General features: G+C 40.3%; 1 protein-coding gene across 2 annotated transcripts in view; it reads left to right on the top strand.

Annotated features, from left to right (window-relative positions):
- The window catches only part of LOC122796468 (zinc finger protein 2 homolog), a 1,186,442-nt gene that overhangs the window by 846,462 nt on the left and 318,167 nt on the right, over positions 1-21,813 (top strand). For both annotated transcript variants that reach the window (XM_044064969.1, XM_044064970.1), the window contains exon 4: positions 9,429-9,668. In XM_044064969.1, coding sequence (XP_043920904.1) covers positions 9,429-9,668 — 240 coding nt within the window. The remainder of the gene's footprint in view (positions 1-9,428; positions 9,669-21,813) is intronic.

Here is a 21,813-nt window from a genome sequence, read left to right as displayed (position 1 = left end):
GGGCCATCAAGGTGGCCCTCTAACATTGTTATGATCTGATAGTTGCTTTTATTTAGATTGAGTTGAATCTCAATAAGTTTTATATGTGGACCATTGGCATTCTGCCTTGAGGTGACAATTATGGATACTTCACTGCAGTTCCCCTATGGTCTAAATGCATGGTAGGTACAAAACCCTGGTATAGAGGGGGTGCTTTCTGCACTTATAAACCAGGTTTCAGTAGTAATATACGTATGAATGTGCTCCAGATGTAGGACTTCAAGGTCAGGCAGTTTGTTATTTAGACCCAAGGCATTGAGAAGTGCTGCACTGAAGTTGTCCGGTGTTTTGTTTACATTTCACAGGTTGGAAGATCTATTAGCTGAACTCTGCCTAGAAATGCACTCTGGGGGCAACAAAGGTTTTAGCCAGTATGTGGAAGTCCTGAAATGACAGGTGCAAAAAGTCCTTGACAAAGCGAGTAGGGCTGTGCAGCAGTTCATCCCATGCTGACACATACTGGATCCCCTTCAAATGACATCAGTTACCCATGCTGACACATACTGGATCCCCCCTCAAATGACACCAGTTACTCAGCCAATGGTTGAAATCAGTCATCTTCTTGTTGTACCTTGGCACATCTTTCTTACCAAAGGAATGAGTTTACTCAGTACCAGAGTATTTCCTGCCATTTGTGGCATGCATGGAGAGCTCAGAAGTATGCCGCTATGTATCTTTAAAGGTTTTGCATTCCAGCTTATTTACACCCACAAAGACCACCACCACCATGTTTTATTCATACTTGTGACTTTGGTGATATTGGCACTTGAAAGACATCTCACCATCATCCTATTTTTTTTAGCCTCGTGAGAGTAGAGTCTGTGTGTCTTACCATAGACCCACCAATTATCATACCTCTCAACTGTCCAGATTTTCGAAGAATGTCCAGGTTTTTGCCTCATATTTTTAGACCATTTTTCATAAAGTTGTGGTTTTCTGGCAAATTATTGGCAAGTCATTAAAGACTGAAGACAGAAAATGGCAGACAGTTGAGTTTCAGACATTATACCCTTCAGAAAATTCATGTTAAAGCAAAACCTGTTATTCTATCAACTTTCTAAGTTTGTAAGTGCAATATTTAAAAATCATCCCTATGTTTGGGTCTTTGTCCCCCTATTATTTATGTCTTTGTCCAGATTTCTTGCTCTAACATGTTGAGAAATGTGATAGTTAGGTACCAGGGCTATGGAGTCATCAATCAGCACATTAAGCCACATAGACTATGGAGTCACCAATCACCAAGCGTAAGCATGCTTGGTTTGGGGTGATTTTCTCCTGGTAATTCTTGATTATGGATGTGACAGTATGTAATATAGTTGTTAATTTTCCTGAGACATAGTCTTGCTTGACCTCAGAAGTTTAGTTAATGACTTTTTTATGACTCCGCATATGATAATTTTCCATGTATTTATATAGTGTTCTGTGGGGGTATGTGGTACTCAGACTGTTTTTTGTGAGAGTGATTCCCCCATCTTATTTAAATATTTGCATCTCTCACAGGTAGTTTGTGGTGGGTAAGTAGTATTCATTGTCTGTGAGCATCAGGCAGTTGCTACACTAGAAGACAAGTTAGATGACCTTTCATTTAGTCTACAATTGTAGACATTTGGAAATCTAGGACTTGTGTACAGTATTTGGTTGGCTGCCCTTTTTTTTTTGAATCCTTATGAGTAGAAAATATTAAGTGCTTCTATTCCTAGATACATTCTTATTTGTGAGTACCGTAGCTATAACTGTCTATTGGAGGTGTTCTTCTAAGGCAGAAACAGTTTACTGATACTTGTCCTAAGTAAAAATGTAGCACCTTTAGCAAAGCCTGCTAATAGGTGTGTGTCTGGCTAGGTTTGCTAAATTTAAAATGTCAAAGTATCTGCATCTGTTAAGTGCAGGTTTGCCCAGCACTGCATGAAGCACTTCTTAGCCCAATACAGCTGAGCTAAAATTTAAACAAATCAATAGAAAACAGCTTTTGACTCAAGCCTATGATGCTAGCTTTCTAGAAACAGCTTGCAGCTTATCTTTTCCTATAGAATTAGCAACACTGTTTCACACAGTGCCTGCACACTTAACTAAAAACTTTACTGTAACAGTAAGTGAATTGTAAATAATACAGATCGAATGAAAATGGCAGGTCAAGCACAGGGAAACCACAATAATTAATTAATCCAGTCGGGGTGACTGTACAACATAACACTTCAGTTGCCAGCAGAAAAAATGAAATCAGATTATCAAAACCTGTTTAAATGCTACTAAAAAAGTAGAAACTGTTAAAATGGTGGGTAAATAGTAGATTTTAATGCAGGGGAGCAACACAGCAATTGCTTTTAACTGATGTTAGAAAACTGTAGAAATACTGCAGTTCAATTTCTAACAAGGAAAACAAAATAAAATGAGCAAAACGTGTTTAAATACTACATAAATTCAGAAATTAACAGGCAATAATAAGTGCCAAATAAATAATGTACTTTTCCTGATTTTATGTCTTTAAAATTAGGTTAACAGACTACATTTTAGCTTTTTCAGCACATGCACATTGATGTCAGCTCTCTGAAGTCTTGTAGCAAAGAAACCAAACTGGCCCCAGCCAGAACAATTTGACTGAGCTAAGAATTTAAACAAATCAATGAGCTTTTGGCTCCAGCCAATAATGCTGTATTTCTAGCAGTCTCCACTATATATATCTCAGACTACCCACGTCATTGAGTTAAAAATTTTCTGTATATCACTAAGTTATAAATAATAAAAATCGATGTAAATCAGCCAATTAAGCACAGGTAAACAGCAAAGTAATGAATACAGTCAGGTGACTGTACGACACAACTCTCCATTTACCAGCAAGGAAAGTGAAATAAAACTCATTTAAGCATAACTAAAAATAACAGAAGTGGTTAAAATGAAGATGATCTTCAATTTTGCCGCAGTGTAAAAGTCTCTTGGAATGGTATCAGTTGTAAGTGTGCTATTATGGTAAATATGTCTTGTTTAATGAAATGGGATTTACTATAGTTGTAGGCTGTAAGCCATGTTCTAACTGGTCATTTGATTTTTTTTTGTCTATTTTTTTGTTTGTCTTCACTGAAATGTTCAGCTCTAACCTGCCTTTTTAATGAACACCTGCTAATACTAATTCTTAAATGCATTAAAATGATTTTGTCTAAGTACCTCTTTGGCCAAACTAATAATTTCTTTCTCTAGGTTTTTTATATTAGTATCATTATGTTAACTTAGCCTAGATATTAAACCACACCCAACACTATCACAAAATTCACGTAAATCCATTGTACAAAGCAGTGTTATTACTAATACTGTTTGGAAATTTCTGTATGACAAGCCCTTCTGATACCAGTTTATCTTGCATGCAGAAATTAAATTACACACTGTATTCATACCAAGGTTTATGTTTCATTTAGCATTTTCTCCTCATTTCTTATGAGTTCGGTAAAATCTGGTTCATCTCTGTCCATGCCATTGAAATTATCCACAGTTATGTACTATCAAAGGGACTCTAGGGTCTGGATAATAAAGTATGAATCTCATAAACCCCATTCCTTATGGAAGAGCAGAGCTGTCTGCTATCATTTCCCTCTTGCTCTTGAGTTCACCTAACGCCATAACGTTGTTGGTGTAACTGTCTATCTGTTAAAAATCTCTATGGCTATGCTTCAACTGTCTGGAAGACTGTGTAATGTTAGACAAAAGAGAGCCAAAACCTGTGAACTCCCACCTTCTTCAGACATCATCGTGAAAATATCAGAACAGAAATCAAAGACCAAAAAGATAAAGGAAAGCACTTGTAAAACGAACAAAAGTCAAAATACAAACACCTAACGAATGGTTATTATTAATTGAGTTTGTTGATCTACATTACAAGTAGACTTAATCAGATAAAACCATTACTCTGTCATATGCTAATGATTTATGCAGCTGTCCAACCCTTTGTTAAAACACCAATCAAAAATAGTGACATTTACAATTTAAATTAACGTGGAAAAATTTTAAAGGGTACAGTAATTTAGTTACTTATGATATACACTGAACATTCCTTTATTTACAGTACATCAACTATTTTAGTGTTTTTAATTTAAGTACATTTTTCATATATATATATATATATATATATATATATATATATATACATATATATATATATATATATATAAAGTCATTCAAAGATGCTAGATGTGCAGCATTTAGCTTTACTTGCAAGAATGATTCTCTTTTTTTTAACAGATTGTTTGCGTTGTATCTTCCTTTATTGTATATAACCTTATCAAGGGCAAAAAGCTGAATATTTTACTTTCTTTGGCAAATCTAAATGGATATCCTTTAAAACAAAGAAACTGATATTGTGTACCTTGAAATTCCTTATTTCCTCCTAAGACATACATATGTATGTTTGTGTGTATTTTTTAACAAATACTGAATAAAAATAATGGTTTCAAACATTACTTCAACCCGTTATAGAATGTATAAGCAGTGGCATTTTGCTGTAGAAACATAACTGCATTGTGTATAAGTAGTAGAAATTATTTATGTCGGAGTCAGGTTAAGTACAGTTGTAATTGCCAATCTGCTGCTTATTTAGCCACTTGTATTTAATGAGAAAGTTTCTGTGTTTGCAAAACCAAAATTTGGCTTAAAGAATATATATGAGCAGAATTATGCTATTAAAATAAAAACATAAATGCCTTATTTAAACACTTCTTAATATGTATTGACTTTAAAATGTTCATAACTTTTGTCCTAGATAAGCCTATATGTGGTGAAACATGATTGTGATGCGGGCAGTCAGCAAAAAAAAAAGACAATTTAATTATTTCAGTCAGTATTTCCGTTGTCTTGGTGTTTGTATATTTACTGTTGTTTTTAATTCTTGCTGTTGCAGTGATCAGTATACAGCAACCCTAGCCATTCCAGTACAGTTGGTAAAATAATCCAACTATCTCTGTCAAATATGGTTAAGATCATTAATAGTTTCCCTGTGTCCTTGGTATCATGGAGCATTATGATCTTCATTCATTTATTATTGAATGTTTTCCATTCCCCCAGAAACCCACACTGATCCATGTTTATCAGTGGTGGTAAAATGGTGCCTGTAATCATGGTTTAAGTCTGATATGGGCCTGTAGGTGATTGCAACATTGGATCCTAACTTTCTTTATGTACAATTCTTATGACCACCTCTTACCATGAGGAAGTCCTGCTACTTAGGAGTGTGATAATTAGTTTCACCTACTTCCCCATTAATTTGTGCCTTCCCAATTTCCTGCATTAAATTACTCTGTCCCATCTAACCATGGTGTTTTATTTATCATCTAGTTTCCTATCCCCTCTGACCCTTCATTTATTTTTGTAGGGGATATTACTTACCTTACATGCTTGGCTGTAAATTTTGGAAGTGAAACCTGCTGCAAGTGATTTTCTGACAGTTGTTCAACTACTGTTTCATCTTTCTTCTTAGAATAAAGTTTCACATACAATTACCTAAATATAGTATAATGCTCCTAGGATCACTTATCACATTTTCTTTAGTCTTATCTTGTATTTGGTGCACTGCCCTCTCCAGTGATTGCTGTCTTAAATGCATTGCAGGTGACCTTACTGATTGTTGGCACATTATCAAAATGCAGTTCTTGTATCATTGCTGTCTTAAAAAGTTATCTGGCTTTCCTGGTAATCTGCCATCCCACTCCTCGCTCATAGTGTTCTAACTGCTTTGCTGTTCCAACTACTTCTAATCTTTTGTAACAACATAATTTCATCTTTTTCCTCTGAAACCTTACTCTGTCCCTATCTATTAAGGAATATTGACTCATCTTAGTTTTTACCTCCTTCATCATTCCATCTCATCCCTCTGGGTCTCTGTCCACAATCCTACTTAGCTTATTCTTCAAATCTTCTTCAACCCAGTTTCTGCATTTCATATTATCTAATAGAACCCTTGGGAATTACTGACATTTCTCACCTTTGACTGACTTCTCTATAAGAATTTGCATGTAGATGGGGGAATAGTCAAACAGATCCACTGGACCTATCTGACAGTGCGTATTCTGGTGTACATGCTGTTGCTTTGCATAAACTCTGTCTAGCTTTGTTAATTATCTGTAGCTGGATGAATACTGTGTAAAGTCCTTATCCACACAAAGGACAAAACCCATGTCTACAAAGCCAAATATTTTATTAAAATGCATAAAGCACCTTTCAACAGGAGCCTTACTGATCTTCATCCCCTTTTACAAGCCACCGTCATTGAGACAATGTTCCAGGCTCCCATTGTAGGTGCCACAACATGATTAAAAGCAGCTACCCATTACTTAATTGCCTTCAGTGTATTAAAATTAATTTGGGAGGAGTATATGGAGACATCAGTGTGACAAACTCAGATTGACGACACCCTTTTATATCAAGATGTCTGCTCTCAGCATCTATCAACTGTTAACAAAATTGCATCTCTGCACGTAGATCTAAAGTCACTGGCCCCAAATGTCTTTCAGTAGCCAACCTTCACTAGCTTAGCATGTTCCTGCACTTCTAAATTTGTCTGTTCAAGTGCAACCGCAAATGGCTTATGCTTTTTAAGATTTGACATCACTCTGTCTTACATTGCCTTCTCAAGCCATTCACATCCCAGCTTAATATGTTCAGTCCTACTTCTATCGTTTCAGCTCATTTCCCACCCCCAAATATTACTTTTCCTTATTTATCAACCTTGGGGTCTTTCTCCTTGCCCATTGGGTGATAGCCCAAGGAAGCACTAGTTGTAGCTGTTTCTGACACCAACAGTGCCTTTATTTCATGATTCTCCATGACACTTCTGCATGTCAGCCTCAATTTTATACATATTACATCATTTACTCTGAGTACAGCTCCTGCATGAAAAAAAGCCTTCAAAACAGTAACTTAAGATTTGAATTCATAATAATAAATAAATAAATAGCTTACATTAATTTGTGCACATTGCAGAATATTGTCCTCCCAAGGGAAGAGACTTGGTTCTTTTTTGGGTATCATAGCTCTGTCTGAAGATATCAATTATCATGATTCTCAAAGTATAATTTCATTAAACAAGAGACCATTTTTGGACTAGCTCCTTTTTCCCGAATCAAATCAGGAAAAATGTGCCTTGTGTTTATTTTGGAAAAAAACATCATGTTTCCACACACTATTTCAACCCCAGTTCTTGTTTTTAGTTCTCATTTCAGTCAGTTTCATTGCGCACACCGATCTACACAGTTCAGTACATTCCAAGAACCTCTTGCCACTTTAGTCTTTTTTTTTTTTTTCATAGGATTTGCAAAATGGCTTCCCTTCCATCTTTCCTCCATTTGACCCATTTGTTCCTTCCTTGGGAGTGAGAACCACTCATGTCCAGCATGTGTAAAGGTCCTTTTGGCTCATTCATTCATTTCCAGCATGTGTAAAGGTCCTTTTGGCGCATTCATTCATTCCACAGCTGGAAGGCCTAATCAGCCCATTTGTTCCCGTTGGAGAGGCTATAGTGAGGTGAAAGAGAGTGGGCCAGTCTGCTGGACCTAATGTACTCCACATCCTTCCTCCTAGGATATCCTAAATCCCACAGCAGCTCACTAAAGCTCTGCTGGTTCTGTTGGCCATGAGGGACATGCATGCCTCTACCTACATGCTCAGCACAACCTCTTGGCAGTGTGTGCTGTGCAGGCTCGAAGTCTACAGATGCTACACCTAGTGCTTCCTTGGGATATCACCCAATTGGTGAACCAGAGTTACTTCCCTCCTTCTTGATGGATGAGGCGACAGCGGCCATTCACTTCTATTGTCTCAAATCCACTCCCTCCATCACCCAAACACTGGTCATATGGGTCACAGGGCTTTGTCCTTCTGTGCTACAGGAGTTGGTATCACCATTGAGTCTTACTTACTGTATAAAAATTGCACAGAAAAGTAGCGTTTACATAAACATTTTCCCCCAAACAGGCCAAAGCAAATGTAACACCACCCATGGAAAGAATTAAACAAGAATCCAGACATTTATAGTGTTGCATAGCTGTCAGGGTACGTGCATACATACATATCATTGCACAGCATTTGCTAAACATGCATTACTAATTTCTTTCATGCCTTTTTCATTACCCTCTTCATATGGGTCTCTTACAGCTCCTTACAGCTCATCTGAGCAACACTAAGCTGGAGTAGTTACAGTCATCTACTTAAAGTACCCTAGAACTTTTAAAGATCTGGGTCTGTCAAGTTAAGTATCTTACTTGCAGTTTCTTTTGACCATAGCAAGGACTTATAGCCACTGACCACTCATCCTTCCTTGTTATCCTGTTCCACAGATGCCTACTTCACTGATGATGGAGACACCACTTCCTGTTTTCATACTAGTCATGCTTTTTACTGTAGAAAGGGATCCAGTATTTCTTCCTTTTTTTTTGGTTTGAGAACCTTTTACACCACAGTCTCTGTCTCATTTTGGATGACACTCCCACTTGCCTCTATGCTGATTGGCTGACACTCTGGGGTAGATAAATTACACAGTACAGAAACAGCATGGTAATCAAAGTGCATCAGAGTGATTTATCAGTACTTGCTCACATCTATTCTGCTTACCTTCTGGTTTCTGTATGCACTCTTCCATGTTGCAACCATATTTCTTCACGTGTACCAATGTTAATGTCCGTGACACATGTTCATTACCTGCTTCTCATGCTGCAGTAGCACTTCCACAGATATGTTTATTGGCCTGTATGGGACAGCTAGACATCCTGCCACTGTTCAGTGCCCATCTTCAGTCTCAGGTGGGAGCTGCCCAGGCTGAAGGCCTTCCAGTCCTCCCTTATTGGTTAAATGGGTTAATGTCAAGGTTACATTTGAGGAGGCAGACAGGAGATGAGAGTCTTCCTGGTCACAATGTCATTCATGCTAGTAAGACGTTTTCATAGTTGCTGTGTAAATTCCCAAGGATGCCAAGTACATTTTGTGTAGTGTGCAGTGGATATTGAGAGGAAGTTCCCCCACCTCCGCGATGATGCCCCTTCATCTTGCCAGATTGCCAATACTCCCTTCACTGGAACTGTGACGTCAGGTGTGAGGCTTAGCCTGACACCCTCTCCATCCCCTAACAAGAGTTGTTAGCAGTAGCTTGGTTCCTGTAGTGTCTAGGTCATGAACTGAATGTGGGTGAGCGGGGTTGTATTCTGGTCTGCATCCCTCTGTAACCCAGAGCTGACAACATTGTCATGCTTTTATAACTGGTTTGTACTTACCATCATTGTGGCATTACTTTGAAACAATGATTACTCTGACTGAAGTAGTTCTATTTGGTTATTAGCGTTTGCTAGGCAGCTGAACTAAAACAACATTACTGTAACCAAAGTGATAATATTTTCTGTTATTACTGTCTACAACAGAGTTGAACTGAATGAACATGTGGCAAAACGCAAGGGCAGCAAACCATTCCTGTGTTCATCTTGTGGTCAGACATTTAAATATCGACATTTGCTGACAAAGCACCAGAAGCATAGCCACCAAAAGCAGACTGAACAAGAGCAGAAAAATGTAAGCAGCCAAGATGACTTTGTGCAAAAGATAACAGTGAGAAGAAAAAGAAGAGATGCTGCTGAAGAGTTTGCTTGTATCCTCTGCAGCAGGTACTGTCAGTAACAGAGCTACTTTCATTTTGTAATTAACAGTCTTTATCAAATGCTGACATGTTTTTCACTATAATGTGTGTGGGTGTGTGTGTGTGTGTGTGTACGCTGAAGTGGAAACTTTCTGGAAAAAAAGAAAAAAAAAAGTACAGCTGATTGAAATCAGCTGATTGCACGTTCTGGCTTTTTTTAGTGCAATATTTCTGTACTGTGGGGATTGGACAGTTTCACAAATGCAGTGCAATATCAGAGGGGATGTTGGGGAGTGCAGGGCGGCTTGCCCCCCAGCAAAAAATATTGTTTTTTCAAGTCTTTGTTGTTTGATGTAAAGTGTATTTGAATCTTTGTGATTTGATCAGTTTTTAGTTGTATTACAGGCATTCATAGGTTTGGTACTTCAAATGTATGTCACACACTTGTGTGTGTGTGTGTGTGTGTGTGTGTGTGTGTGTGTGTGTGTGTGTGTGTGCACACCACATAGATGTTTATGTGATAGCGGAATAAGGTTTTGGTTAAGTGCTCATAAAGTGTGTTGTAAGCTAGTTTTAGAAAAAAATGCCATGTCCTATGTCAGTCATGTAACTTGCCATCATCCTTATTAATTAATTATTTACAGGTATATACCTTGATGATGGACAGGTGTGAGAACATTTGTTTTTGACATTTCTGATGAAGGAATCTGAAGTCAGTATGGCTTGATTTGCAAAAAGGAGCTTGGTTTATAATGATTGCCAACTGGTTAGTAAGCCTGACTGTCTTTCCAACTTTTCTTTTTCAGTGTAGAACTTCATGAGAATTTCAGGGGATAAAAACTGTCATGCATCGTTTTTCTTGCTACTTTCCCCCACCTAATGCTCAAGGCATTTCACTCAATGCCCTTTTTTGGTGTCTGTTGCTGTGTTTTCCTTTTTTCAGTTATGGTTTGTATAGTATTACCCCTCCTGTCTTTTAATTGTTGTATTCAAAGGTAAATGCTTTCATCTCAAGACTTGAATGGAGATAAAAGCACCATTGAGTAGAGCTTATGAAACAAAGCAATGTTAACTCAATCACCAGATTTTTTATGCTTCTATTTTGTAAATTGTATAATAGTTTTCTCAAGCTTCTTAGCACTAGTATGATTATGTTCTTTTTTCAGAACTAAAAATCTTTTAAACGTCTGGCAGGGTTTTAATTAATGTTCTGTCACTGCTGTGGCCCCACCATGACCACCGATTGAACTGTTTATCTAATTTCATACTGGGACATAGAGCACCAAATCCTAACATTCACATTGAAGATTACAAAGCATTTTCTTCCCACCTTCAAAGGTTGGCATTATGTTAAGGATGCTTGTGTTTGCACCTTTACTATGAGACTTTTTCCCATGTTCATTGCATACTGGCAGAGACCAGTAACTAACTATTTCTTCTATGAGGTACCTGATTTGAGGTCATTGGCTGCGTGCAGGACATATACCTCTGTGGTTCTCAGCAGTACGTTCTGTGTCCTTTGCCATTGACACTGTGCAGCATGCTTATTGCTTGGTCACTCTGTAGTTGCCACTTGAATTGTAAGAAAAAGAAAGATCATCAAGAATGCTTATTTGGAAAGTTCCCTAACTTTATTACTACCGTGATGGTCATTGATACAGTCCCAGTTAAGCTATGTGAATGTATAGAGTCAGATATTTTTTTAGTCCATCCTTATGTTTTAGTGATGTGCATTCTCCTTCTCATTGCTATCCATAACTCTATATCTCCTTTGTGTCTCTTTTCCATTAATATATGTCTGTACTATACAGTTTCAGGTATTAGAGAGGAAATAACATCTACATTTGAATTTAAACTTAAACCATTGTCATTTCTTGCTTTGCAAATTTTTTTATGCAATGTTCAATGCTATTTTGGGTCTGTGTACTGGAAATGGCCTTACAAAACAGATTTCAGTGTTGCATCAGCTGTTGCATCTTTCTTGACTCAAGACTGCCCAACCCTCTTTGGCAGTCATGTTTAGCTGTCGAGGGTCTTCTTTTACACAATCTATTTCTTTGCTGGATGTCCTCTTATGCTCTTGCCTTCTCCCTGTCTGTCCCAAATATTCTTCATCAAACTGTCTTCTACATTTCTGCACATGTGCCAGAAGCACTGTAATTAACCTTTTCTGCAATTGGAGCTACTTTGGCTTCTACCCTAATGTCATAAATTTCTCTATCTGTCCCAAAGTGTGCATCCTACTTCCCATCTCAGACACTTCATCTCCATTCCCTCTAGCTTCCTCAAAGTCTCTGCCTTCATTGACCAAGTTTCTGTACCATACAGATCTACTGGTCATGCCACTGTTTTGTACACCATACTTTTCAGCTTCTTTGGCATTCTTCTGCCACAAACTACCCCTGACACTCTGTGTCTGGTGGCTGCAACCCCTCTGATTCTAGCTTTAACCTCCTCATTCAGACGTCCTTTTTTTCTCAACCACCCTTCCTAGATACTTGAAGCTGTTAACCTGATGTCCTTCAAGGATGCATCTGCAGTCTTTACAAATGGGTTGTCCTGTCGTCAGGCAGCCCTTCGGTCGTCCGGATTCCAAAGTCTGGGTCTGGCTTCGGCTGGTGTCGCACTTCACCCGACGTCATTGCGGCAGTTATTCGGGTATAAAAGCATCAGCCGACGCCATTTTCCTCAGTCTTTCTTGCCGCGTGGCACCCGAAGCAGAATCTGTTCGCAAGTGCCGGTCGGTCAGATCCAGAGATTACTACTACCGAATACTACTCCAAAGACTTCTATAAAGCTAAGTACCCCGTTGGGAACTCTTTCTTGCCTCAGCCGATGTCAGAGAAAGTTAATAACTGTTTATCTTGTGGGAAACAAATACCTCATAAAGATTTCCACTCCTATTGCATACATTGTTTAGGCCCAGACCACGACGTAGCAGCTTGTTTAGCCTGTGCTTCTTTTAACCGACGGACGCTTAGACGTCGGTCGGACTTTGCTGAACAGATTTTCGGCTCCGATTTTGCCTACATTATGCCGTCGGATCCTCCGACTACGCAAATTACCAAAAACGCAAAGAAAAGGACCGAAACCGCGGTTAAGCAAACCACGAGTGTCTCGGTTTCGGCTGAAACCGAGCAAGCGGTTCTTTCTTCAGCCGATAACATGCCTTCTACCGAGGCCTCTTCTAACCTGGTAGAAACGGCTTCTGAAATCCAACCTTCTGTTGCGGTTTCACAAGATTTATCAGACACCATTCCCCTGGATGTTTCAACCCCTGCACGTGGAGCTGCTAGGCCTCCTCCAGCTATGTCTATTTGCCAGGTATCCTATATCCTATATCCTTTGCCAGGGCTAAAGCAGCCAAAGCATCAAAACCTGTTTCTGCCAAGCCCCCTTCTCACAGGCCCAGCACCAGCTCCCACATGCTTTCTTTGGCTGAGGATCTCATCTCTTTAATTCGTGGAGCCCAGCCTCATCCAGACAGGGCCTCTCTCCCTCCTCCAGAAAAGAGGCCTAGAGCAGAGCCCCCTGAGCCAGTATCCACAGATGATTCCTCTGATGACTCAGAACATACAGACCTTCCTGAGGCTTCTTATTCTCCTTACGAAGACTCTGATGCTGAGGAGTCCATCCCTTCAGCCTCTCCTCCTGAGGAATTTTCCTTTGGGGAAACCTTGCATGCTATGAGGGAACAATTTCAGTGGCAGGGCCAAGATTTCTCAGACTCTAGAAAAAGGCTTAGGACCTTTCTACATTTGCCACAGCATAGGCCTTTAGCTATACCTCCAGTTCTGTCTGTTGTTGATGATGCATTTAATGATGCTTGCACTGCTCCTGATTCTTTACCTCCGGCTCCTGCTAAGCCCGATAGGTACTACAGGGTCCCGGACACTCATCTCCACTTATATAAGGCTCCTTTTGCAGATCCAGAGACTATCTCCCAGGGTCCTAAAGCTGTAGCCGCTACTTCTTCTAAAAACCCCCTCCCCTCTTAAAGGGAATCCAGGTCCTTAGAGAGATGGGGTAAAAAAGTTTACACCTCGGCTACTTTGTCAGCTAGAGCTTTGAACTGCCAATTTCATATGATTCAATATCAAGAGTTTATGCTTGACCAGTTGACTAAAAAGCTGTCCTCTGAAGAATCTTTAGATAAAAAGTATGTTCAAGAAATGGTACATAACATACAGCAGGTTAGTAACCATTCTTTAAAATGTGGCTATGATGCACTGGAGGCTTCCTTTAGATCAGCCATGACTGGTACAGTTATCAGGAGGCATGAAAGAACAGGCATTACCAGACCATGTCAAATCTAAGCTTTTGGATGCACCTATGGACAAGGTCAATTTATTTGGTTCCCCTGCACAGCAGGTACTGAAAAAGATGGAAGAGAAAGCAAAATCTGTGCAAACAGTGAAAGATTTCTTACAAGTTCAACCTCCAAGGTTTAGCAGGAACTGGCCCTCCAAGAATTGGTCCTTTCCAGAATCCTCTAAGGCACAAAGAGGCAGGAATAGGCGCTCTAGAGGCAGAAACCAATCCAGGGGTGCCTACAGGGGTCGCCAGTGGCAGGGTAACAACCAATGAGGCACGGATACAGCCACCACCACTACAACAACTCAATCACAGTGACTTGGCGGTGGCACCGCCTACCAGGGAACAACTAGAAGCACCCTTAGGCGGAAAGCTAACCTTATTTTCAAGAAACTGGCACTGCATTACAAGAGAAAAATGGATTTTGCAAACTATAGACCAAGGTTACAGGTTTCATTTCCATACTCTACCAGAAAAGAGAGGAATGCCAAACCTACCACCTACTCAAAGGACAGAAGCTCTAAAACAAATATCTCAATTGTTAAGAATGAGAGCTGTGGAAAAGGTACCATCTATGGAGCAAGGAAAGGGATTTTACTCCAGACTCTTCCTGGTACCAAGAAAAGAAAACAAATGGAGGCCTATTCTAGACCTGTCCGCTTTAAACACATTCCTCATTGTTCCAAAATTCAAAATGCTGACCCTACAGCAGCTTCTTCCCATGCTGGGCAAGGAGTCTTGGCTGGTAACTCTAGATCTCAAGGAGGCATACCTGCACGTCCCCATAAGACCAATTTGCAGAAGATACCTCAGATTTCTTGCAGGATCAGAGCATTATCAATTCTCAGCATTGCCCTTTGGCTTATCTACTGTGCCCAGAGTGTTCACGAAATGCCTGGCATCAGTAATCGCTCATTGCAGACTTCAGGGGATTCAAATCTATCCCTACCTGGACGACTGCCTGATACAAGCGGACAACAAAAACAAACTAACAGAAGACTTACAAAGAGTCATCTACCTGCTGCAAGCCCTGGGATATACAGTCAATACAAAAAAGTCAAGGCTGATTCCATCCCAAAGAATAACCTTTCTGGGTGCAGAACTGGACACATCAAAACAAATGGCATTTCTAACTGCAGAAAAGAAAGAGCAACTTCCTCTCTACTTCTTGGCATTAACAAAGCAGAACCATCTAACTGCAAGAAAAGTGCTGCAAGCTCTAGGCTTCATGGCATCCTGCATAATACTGGTCCCTCATGCCAGGCTGCATATGAGAAAGCTACAGTGGTACCTAAAGAATTTGTGGTCCCAGCACAAGCACAGCCTAGAAACCAAAATTCCAATGATCCCATGCCTGAAACAGGAGTTCCTATGGTGGGCTCAGGCCTGCCAATCAAACACAGGATTGCCCTTCTGCAAAAGTCAACCAAGACAAACCATCACGACAGATGCCTCAGACCTCGGATGGGGGGCACACATGCTGGGCAAGTGCATTCAAGGCCTATGGACTCAAGACCAGCTGCATCTGCACATAAATCTAAAAGAAATGATGGCAGTGAAATTGGCAATCCAGGCATTCAGACCTTTTCTCCAAGAAGGCCAGTTGATGATAAGGACAGACAACACCACAGTTATGTGGTACATCAACAAACAGGGAGGCACACACTCATACCCTCTATGCCGGCTGGCACTGGACCTATGGGATGTGGCTCTGAGCTACAACATTCAGTTACAGGCAATTTATGTACCAGGGAAGGAAAACATTCTAGCAGACATATTAAGCAGAACTACAACAGATGCCCACGAATGGATGCTGCATCCGGACATCTTCAAAACCATCACAGGGGAATGGGGATTACCACAAATAGACTTGTTTGCATCCCCATTCAATCACCAGTTGAAGAAATTCTGCACAAGGACTTACCACCCACTTGCTTGGAAGGTGGACTCCCTCTCTTTCAGTTGGAAAAGCCTGACAGCATACGCATTCCCACCACTTCCTTTGATGCACAAGGTGCTTCTGAAGATCAAAGAGGAACGTCCGAGGATCATTCTGATAGCCCCAAACTGGCCAAGACAACATTGGTATCCTCTGCTGAGGAGCATGTCCCGGGAACAAATATGGACACTGCCCCTGATCCCATTACTGCTAACACAGAACAACTACAACATCCTGCATCCAAACCTAAAAACTCTGCAGCTAACTGCCTGGAACATTACATAACAGCAATTAACCCAAATTTATCCCAAAGGGTTAAAGACATAATCCTGGAGGCTCATAGACCTTCAACAAGAAAGAATTATGCAGCAAAATGGAAAAGATATCTCATCTGGAGTACTGCAAAGGGGCAAGATGTGACACTAGTGAACATAGCCAACGTCCTGGAGTACTTGGCGGAACTCTACCATACAGGCCTGTCCTATTCCTCCATCAAGATACATGCATCAGCTATTTCAGCAGAATACAGCTCGGATTCTCCTGTCTTCTCGCATCCTCTGCTCAGACAGTTTCTGAGTGGAATTAAAAATGTAAAACCTCCCAGGAAACCTCCATTGCCAGCATGGGACTTGAACTTTGTGCTAGAAAAACTGACTCTTCCTCCTTTCGAACCAGCAGCAACAGCAGAATTACAATACTTATCCTGGAAGACTGCTTTCATGCTAGCAATAACTTCAGCAAGAAGGGTCTCTGAACTACAGGCATTAATGGCAGTGCAACCCTTCCTGATCTTCCATCAAGATAGAGTGTCCATGAGAACAAATCCTACATTTATGCCTAAGGTGGTATCCAGAGTCTCTTTAAATCAGGCTATCCACCTTCCTACATTCTTCCCCAACCCACAGAACAGGGGAGAGAGGCTCTTACATACCTTGGATGTACACAGACAATTACGCTACTACCTGGACAGGACAAAAACCAATAGAAAAACTGACCAGCTTCTGGTAGCATATGCAACAGGAAAGGAAGGAAAACCAATTTCTAAACAGACAATCTCCAAATGGATAGGAAATTGCATTAGATTTTGTTACTCCTACCATGGAAAGAAAACTCCAGAGAACATCAGGCCTCACTCCACAAGGGCTACAGCCACTACCACAGCTTTCTTACAAGGAGTGGCTACCAAGGACATTATAGAGGCTGCTACTTGGACCTCCGTGCATACATTTGCCAAGCATTATAACTTACCTCTATACTCTAGATCCCGTGCTGGTTTTGCCACTGCTGTTTTGCAAGGGATCCTAACTACACCATAATCTCTTCTCATTTCCTCCTCCCTAGTTTAGCTATGGTATTCTACCCATTTGTAAAGACTGCAGATGCATCCTTGAAGGACATAGTACAGTTTTGTACCTACCATAAATGTAGATGTCCGAGAGGAATGCATCTGCAGTCAGGATTACCCACCCTCCTTCCCCTCTGAGGTACTCCTAGTGTATTTGCCAATCTTCAGCTAGCTTGGGGGGGATCTGTTATGGTGTATTTGTTTGTATATATGTACATACATGCTTATTTTGTGTGTTTGCTCTCTACTATTTGGAAACTTTGGCATTTATCCAAATTTAGCCATCCAAGAGGGCACCTGGCATCTGGGGCAAGAAACACTGAGGAAAATGGCGCTGACTGATGCCTTTATACCCGAATAACTGCCCCGACGTGACGTCCGGTGAGCGACACCAGCAGCCAGAGACCCCAGACTTTGAATCCGGCCGCTGGCTGCCTGACCTGGCGACAGGACAACCCATTTGTAAAGACTGCAGATGCATTCCTCTCGGGCATCTACATTTATGGTAGGTACAAAACTGTACTTTCTGCTATTTTACCTTCTGTCTCAGTTTTCAGTTTCTTCTTCTTCATGTTCTCATGTTTTTGCTAGGATTGAGACTGTCAGTTTTGCATTCCATTTCCTTATTTCCTGAAGTTCCTATTCAGATTCTGCTTATAATGTCACATTGGCTGCATACAGCAGATTTGTCGATCTCTGTCCCCTCCAACTTGCTTACTAATTATAGTCCCACCACCAACCACGTGAGAGGCTCAGAGTTGTTGAACTGTTATACCCCCCTACCCACTCCACAATGAAATAGGTTCAAACACTTTTGCACTTATTGCATTGGTGGCATTGGGCATAGCCCATACTAATTCTTCCACAGTTTTTGAGACTTTGAACCATCCCAGGACAACCCAAATCGTCTTTCTTGAGACCTTGTCATATAGTTTAGTTTGAATTTTTGTTGGATCTTTTACTCTCTCTTCTCTAGCAGCTTCTCTCTAAAACTATTTGGTTGGGTACTGGTTGGTTTACTCATACATTTCATTTCTATTCATTTACTTTCTATTGCTCAGCATATTCTTTTATTACTCACCTTCCCCAGTACCTTCTTGCAATGTGACAGGTTTCTGTACCTCTTGTTCTTGCCTACTGTAATGTTTGTTTCTTGTACACTTCATTCTTCAGTTCTCTCTCTCATTCTCTTCTGATCTTCTTTCTTTCTTTCTCTCTGTGTACATGTGAGTTCCCTCAGGAGACATACTTTTTTTTCACATTTTTTTTTTTTTTTTTTATTGTTTTCAATTGCTTCAAATGAATTCTTCCAGATCTTATTTTGAAGATCTTATCAGGAAAATGCTTCTTTAAGAAACTTTTTTAAAAACAGTTAGAGAGGCAGGAAACATGGTGTTATTAAGTTATTAAGCGAATTCTGTTAAAAATGGATTTAATTGATCTGTTAGGTATAGGGAGTATTCGCTTTCCAGTGCTTCTTACAGCTGCAGCTAAGTACAGGAACATAAGGATTTGCTGGCACATTCATTGCAACTGGTAGTCACAAAAAAAGGAAAAGATGTACCAAATTGAGGAAAAGAGGCACCAGAGCAGAAATTTCAGTCAGATTGAAGGTAAATCCTCACAGGCCTACACTGCCCACCATACTACTAGCCAACGTACACTCACTTGAAAATAAAATGGATCACTTAAGAGTGGAACTCTCATCACAAAACAAGGTGAGAAACAGCAATTTATTTATGTTTACTGAAATGTGGTTAAGCCAAAATATCAGTGATAGCACAGTAAATGTAGAGGGCAAGACTTTATTCAGAGCAGACAAAATTCAGTCACTATGTGGCAAGTCCAGAGGAGGGAGAGTGTGCATATATGTTAATAACAACTGGTGCAGCAACTGTGTAGTGATCACCACATTCTGCTCAAAAAACATTGACATTCTGTCACTAAGATGCAGGCCCTTCTACCTGCCAAGAGAGTTCAACGGAATATACATCACAGAAGTCTACATCCTACCTGATGTAAATATCAGTGATGCTCTGTCCACCTTATATCAGTCTATAAGTGACCTGCAAAACAGAAATCCAGAGCATGCAGTAGTAATTGCAGGAGACTTCAATCAGGCTAACCTAAAGACTATATTACTCCACTACCACGAAAATTTAAACTTTGCTACACAGGGGTAAATATACTGGATAAGGTCTACACTAACATCAAAGGTGCATGTAAAGCAACACCTTATCCACATCTAGAAGCTGTGACCACCTAGCCATCATGCTGGTTCCAGCTTATAAATTCATAATGAAAACCAGTACACTGGCTAGAAAACAAATAAGGATCTGACCTGAAGGAGCAATCTCAGCTGCAGAAGACTGCTTTGACTGTACATACTGGTCAGTGTTTAGAGAGGCTGTTGTGACACACAACCATTTTGACTTGGACACACACACTGAGTCAGACACAGCTGACATTTCTAAGTGTGCAGAGGATGTAACAAACACCAAACTCATCACCGTATGGGCAAAGCAAAAGCCTTGGATAACTAGTGAGGTGTACAAGCTCTTGAAAGTAAGAAATGCAGCTTTCAAATCCCAAGATATGGAAACTTTAAGTTTGGCTAGAGCCAAATTGAACAAAGGTATCAAAGAGGTGAAAAGATCTTATGGGAGAAAAATCCAAAGCCACTTCAGGGACTAGAAGGATACCAGGCAACTGTGGAAAGGAATTCAAACCATCTCCGACTACAAGCCTACATCAGCATGGAGTTTCTGAACCAACTGAACAAATTCTTCAGTAGGTTTGATGCTGACAGCAAAACAACAGCATACAGAATCCCTGAAGACAAGGATTCAGCAGTGCTGAGCTTCAAGTCAATGTGTCGAACCCTAAAACGTGTCAACCCGAGGAAAGCAGCTGACCCTGACAACATCATGGGCAGGGTACTAAGGGAATGTGCGATGGTACTGGCTCCAGTACTCACTGACATCTTCAACACCTCACTCTATCTAGCCAATGTTTCGAAATGCTTCAAGGAGATGACTATCATTCCTCTACCCAAGAAACCACAGCCAACAATTTTGAATGACTATCGACCAGTTGCTTTAACCTCAATGGTAATGAAGTGCCTGGCAAGGCTGGTCAAAGGTCATACTGCAGTTCGCATACAGGACAAACCGCAGTACAGGGGAAGTCATCTCACTATCTTTCCATGAAACACTGAACCACTCAGAATTCAAAGACTGTTATGCAAGACTGCTATTCATCAATTTCAGTTCTGCCTTCAACACTGTCATCCCTCAGAATCTGATATCAAAGCTACTTCAACTGGGCATAGACTTTAGTTTATGCAATTGGATTCTGAGCTTCCTTACAGAAAGGCCTCAAAATGTTTGTGTGGGAGACAGCAGCTTTATCTCACTTTTGGTATTACTCGCTGCATTATAACTATGCTTTCTTGTCGAGCTTAGCGTTGACCTCTACCACACCTTAGATACGGTGACTGTGAGTAATTAAATACGCTCTCATGTTTGCCTCTGATACATGTTTAATCGGAATCCCACATCATCTCAACACATATCTCACCCTATACGGGGCTTGTTTCTAAACCCCACACTTGAATGTAGGTCTTCTATGTTGCACAGGGTATTATACTAGTGTTTAAACTATTGTATTTTCGCCTACATTTATACCTTGCTGTGCATCTTACCACAACGTGCTGAGTCCATCTATCTTTTCTAAACCCTGGCATTTTAAAACGGACAAAGCTGAATATTGGCATTCAGGTTTTTGAAATATTTCCTTGGCACCAAAATCTCTGTGACGGGATACATTTACTGCTTGTATAGCCGACCTATGTCTGCACATGTTCTATCCTTTCCTTAGTCAACTCACCCCTTCTTACATCAGAAGTTGCAACGCAAGGCTATGCTCCTTATCAGGAGCGCTACTTTAGCTGTAAAACTGCTGTTTTATTCAGCCTTAACACATGATTAGTACTTGACTACCTTTTTAAGAAATCGTAGCTAGCACAACCCTATTGGCAGTTGCTGTGGCAAGGTTATGCTCCTTATCAGGAGTGCTACTTTAGCTCTACAATAGCTGTTTAATTCAGCGCTAGCACATGTTTGGTACTTGGCTACCTCTGTAGGAAGTTGTAGCTAGCACAACCCTATTGGCAGTCACTGTGGAAAGGCTATGCTCCTTATTAGGAGCGCTACTTTAGCCGTAAAATAGCTATTTCACTCAGCGTTAGCACATGTTTTGGTATTTGGCTACCTTTTTAAGAAATTTTAGCTAGCACAACCCTATTGGTGGTCGCTTCTATTGAATTACCTTTTGTAACAACATTGGGTCCACGAGGGCTACATTTTTGTCTTTTTTACTCCTGAACCTGGCATATGTTTCTGATTTGATATTGCTGTAGCATTATTTTAAACTAATGTATACCAGTGTCAGCATAATTAAGCGGTCGCTTTCATTGCTAATGCCTTATTCCTTAACAACACCATTAGATAGATATGCTCTACATTATTTCCAATCTAATGTATATCCTTGCTTGCTAATAGACTATTCTGTATT

Source organism: Protopterus annectens, chromosome 3.part0 (assembly GCF_019279795.1).
Source record: "Protopterus annectens isolate FY-2018-M chromosome 3.part0, PAN1.0, whole genome shotgun sequence".
In the NCBI taxonomy this organism is placed as follows: Eukaryota; Metazoa; Chordata; order Ceratodontiformes; family Protopteridae; genus Protopterus; species Protopterus annectens.
This window is presented reverse-complemented; position numbering and strand designations above follow the sequence as displayed.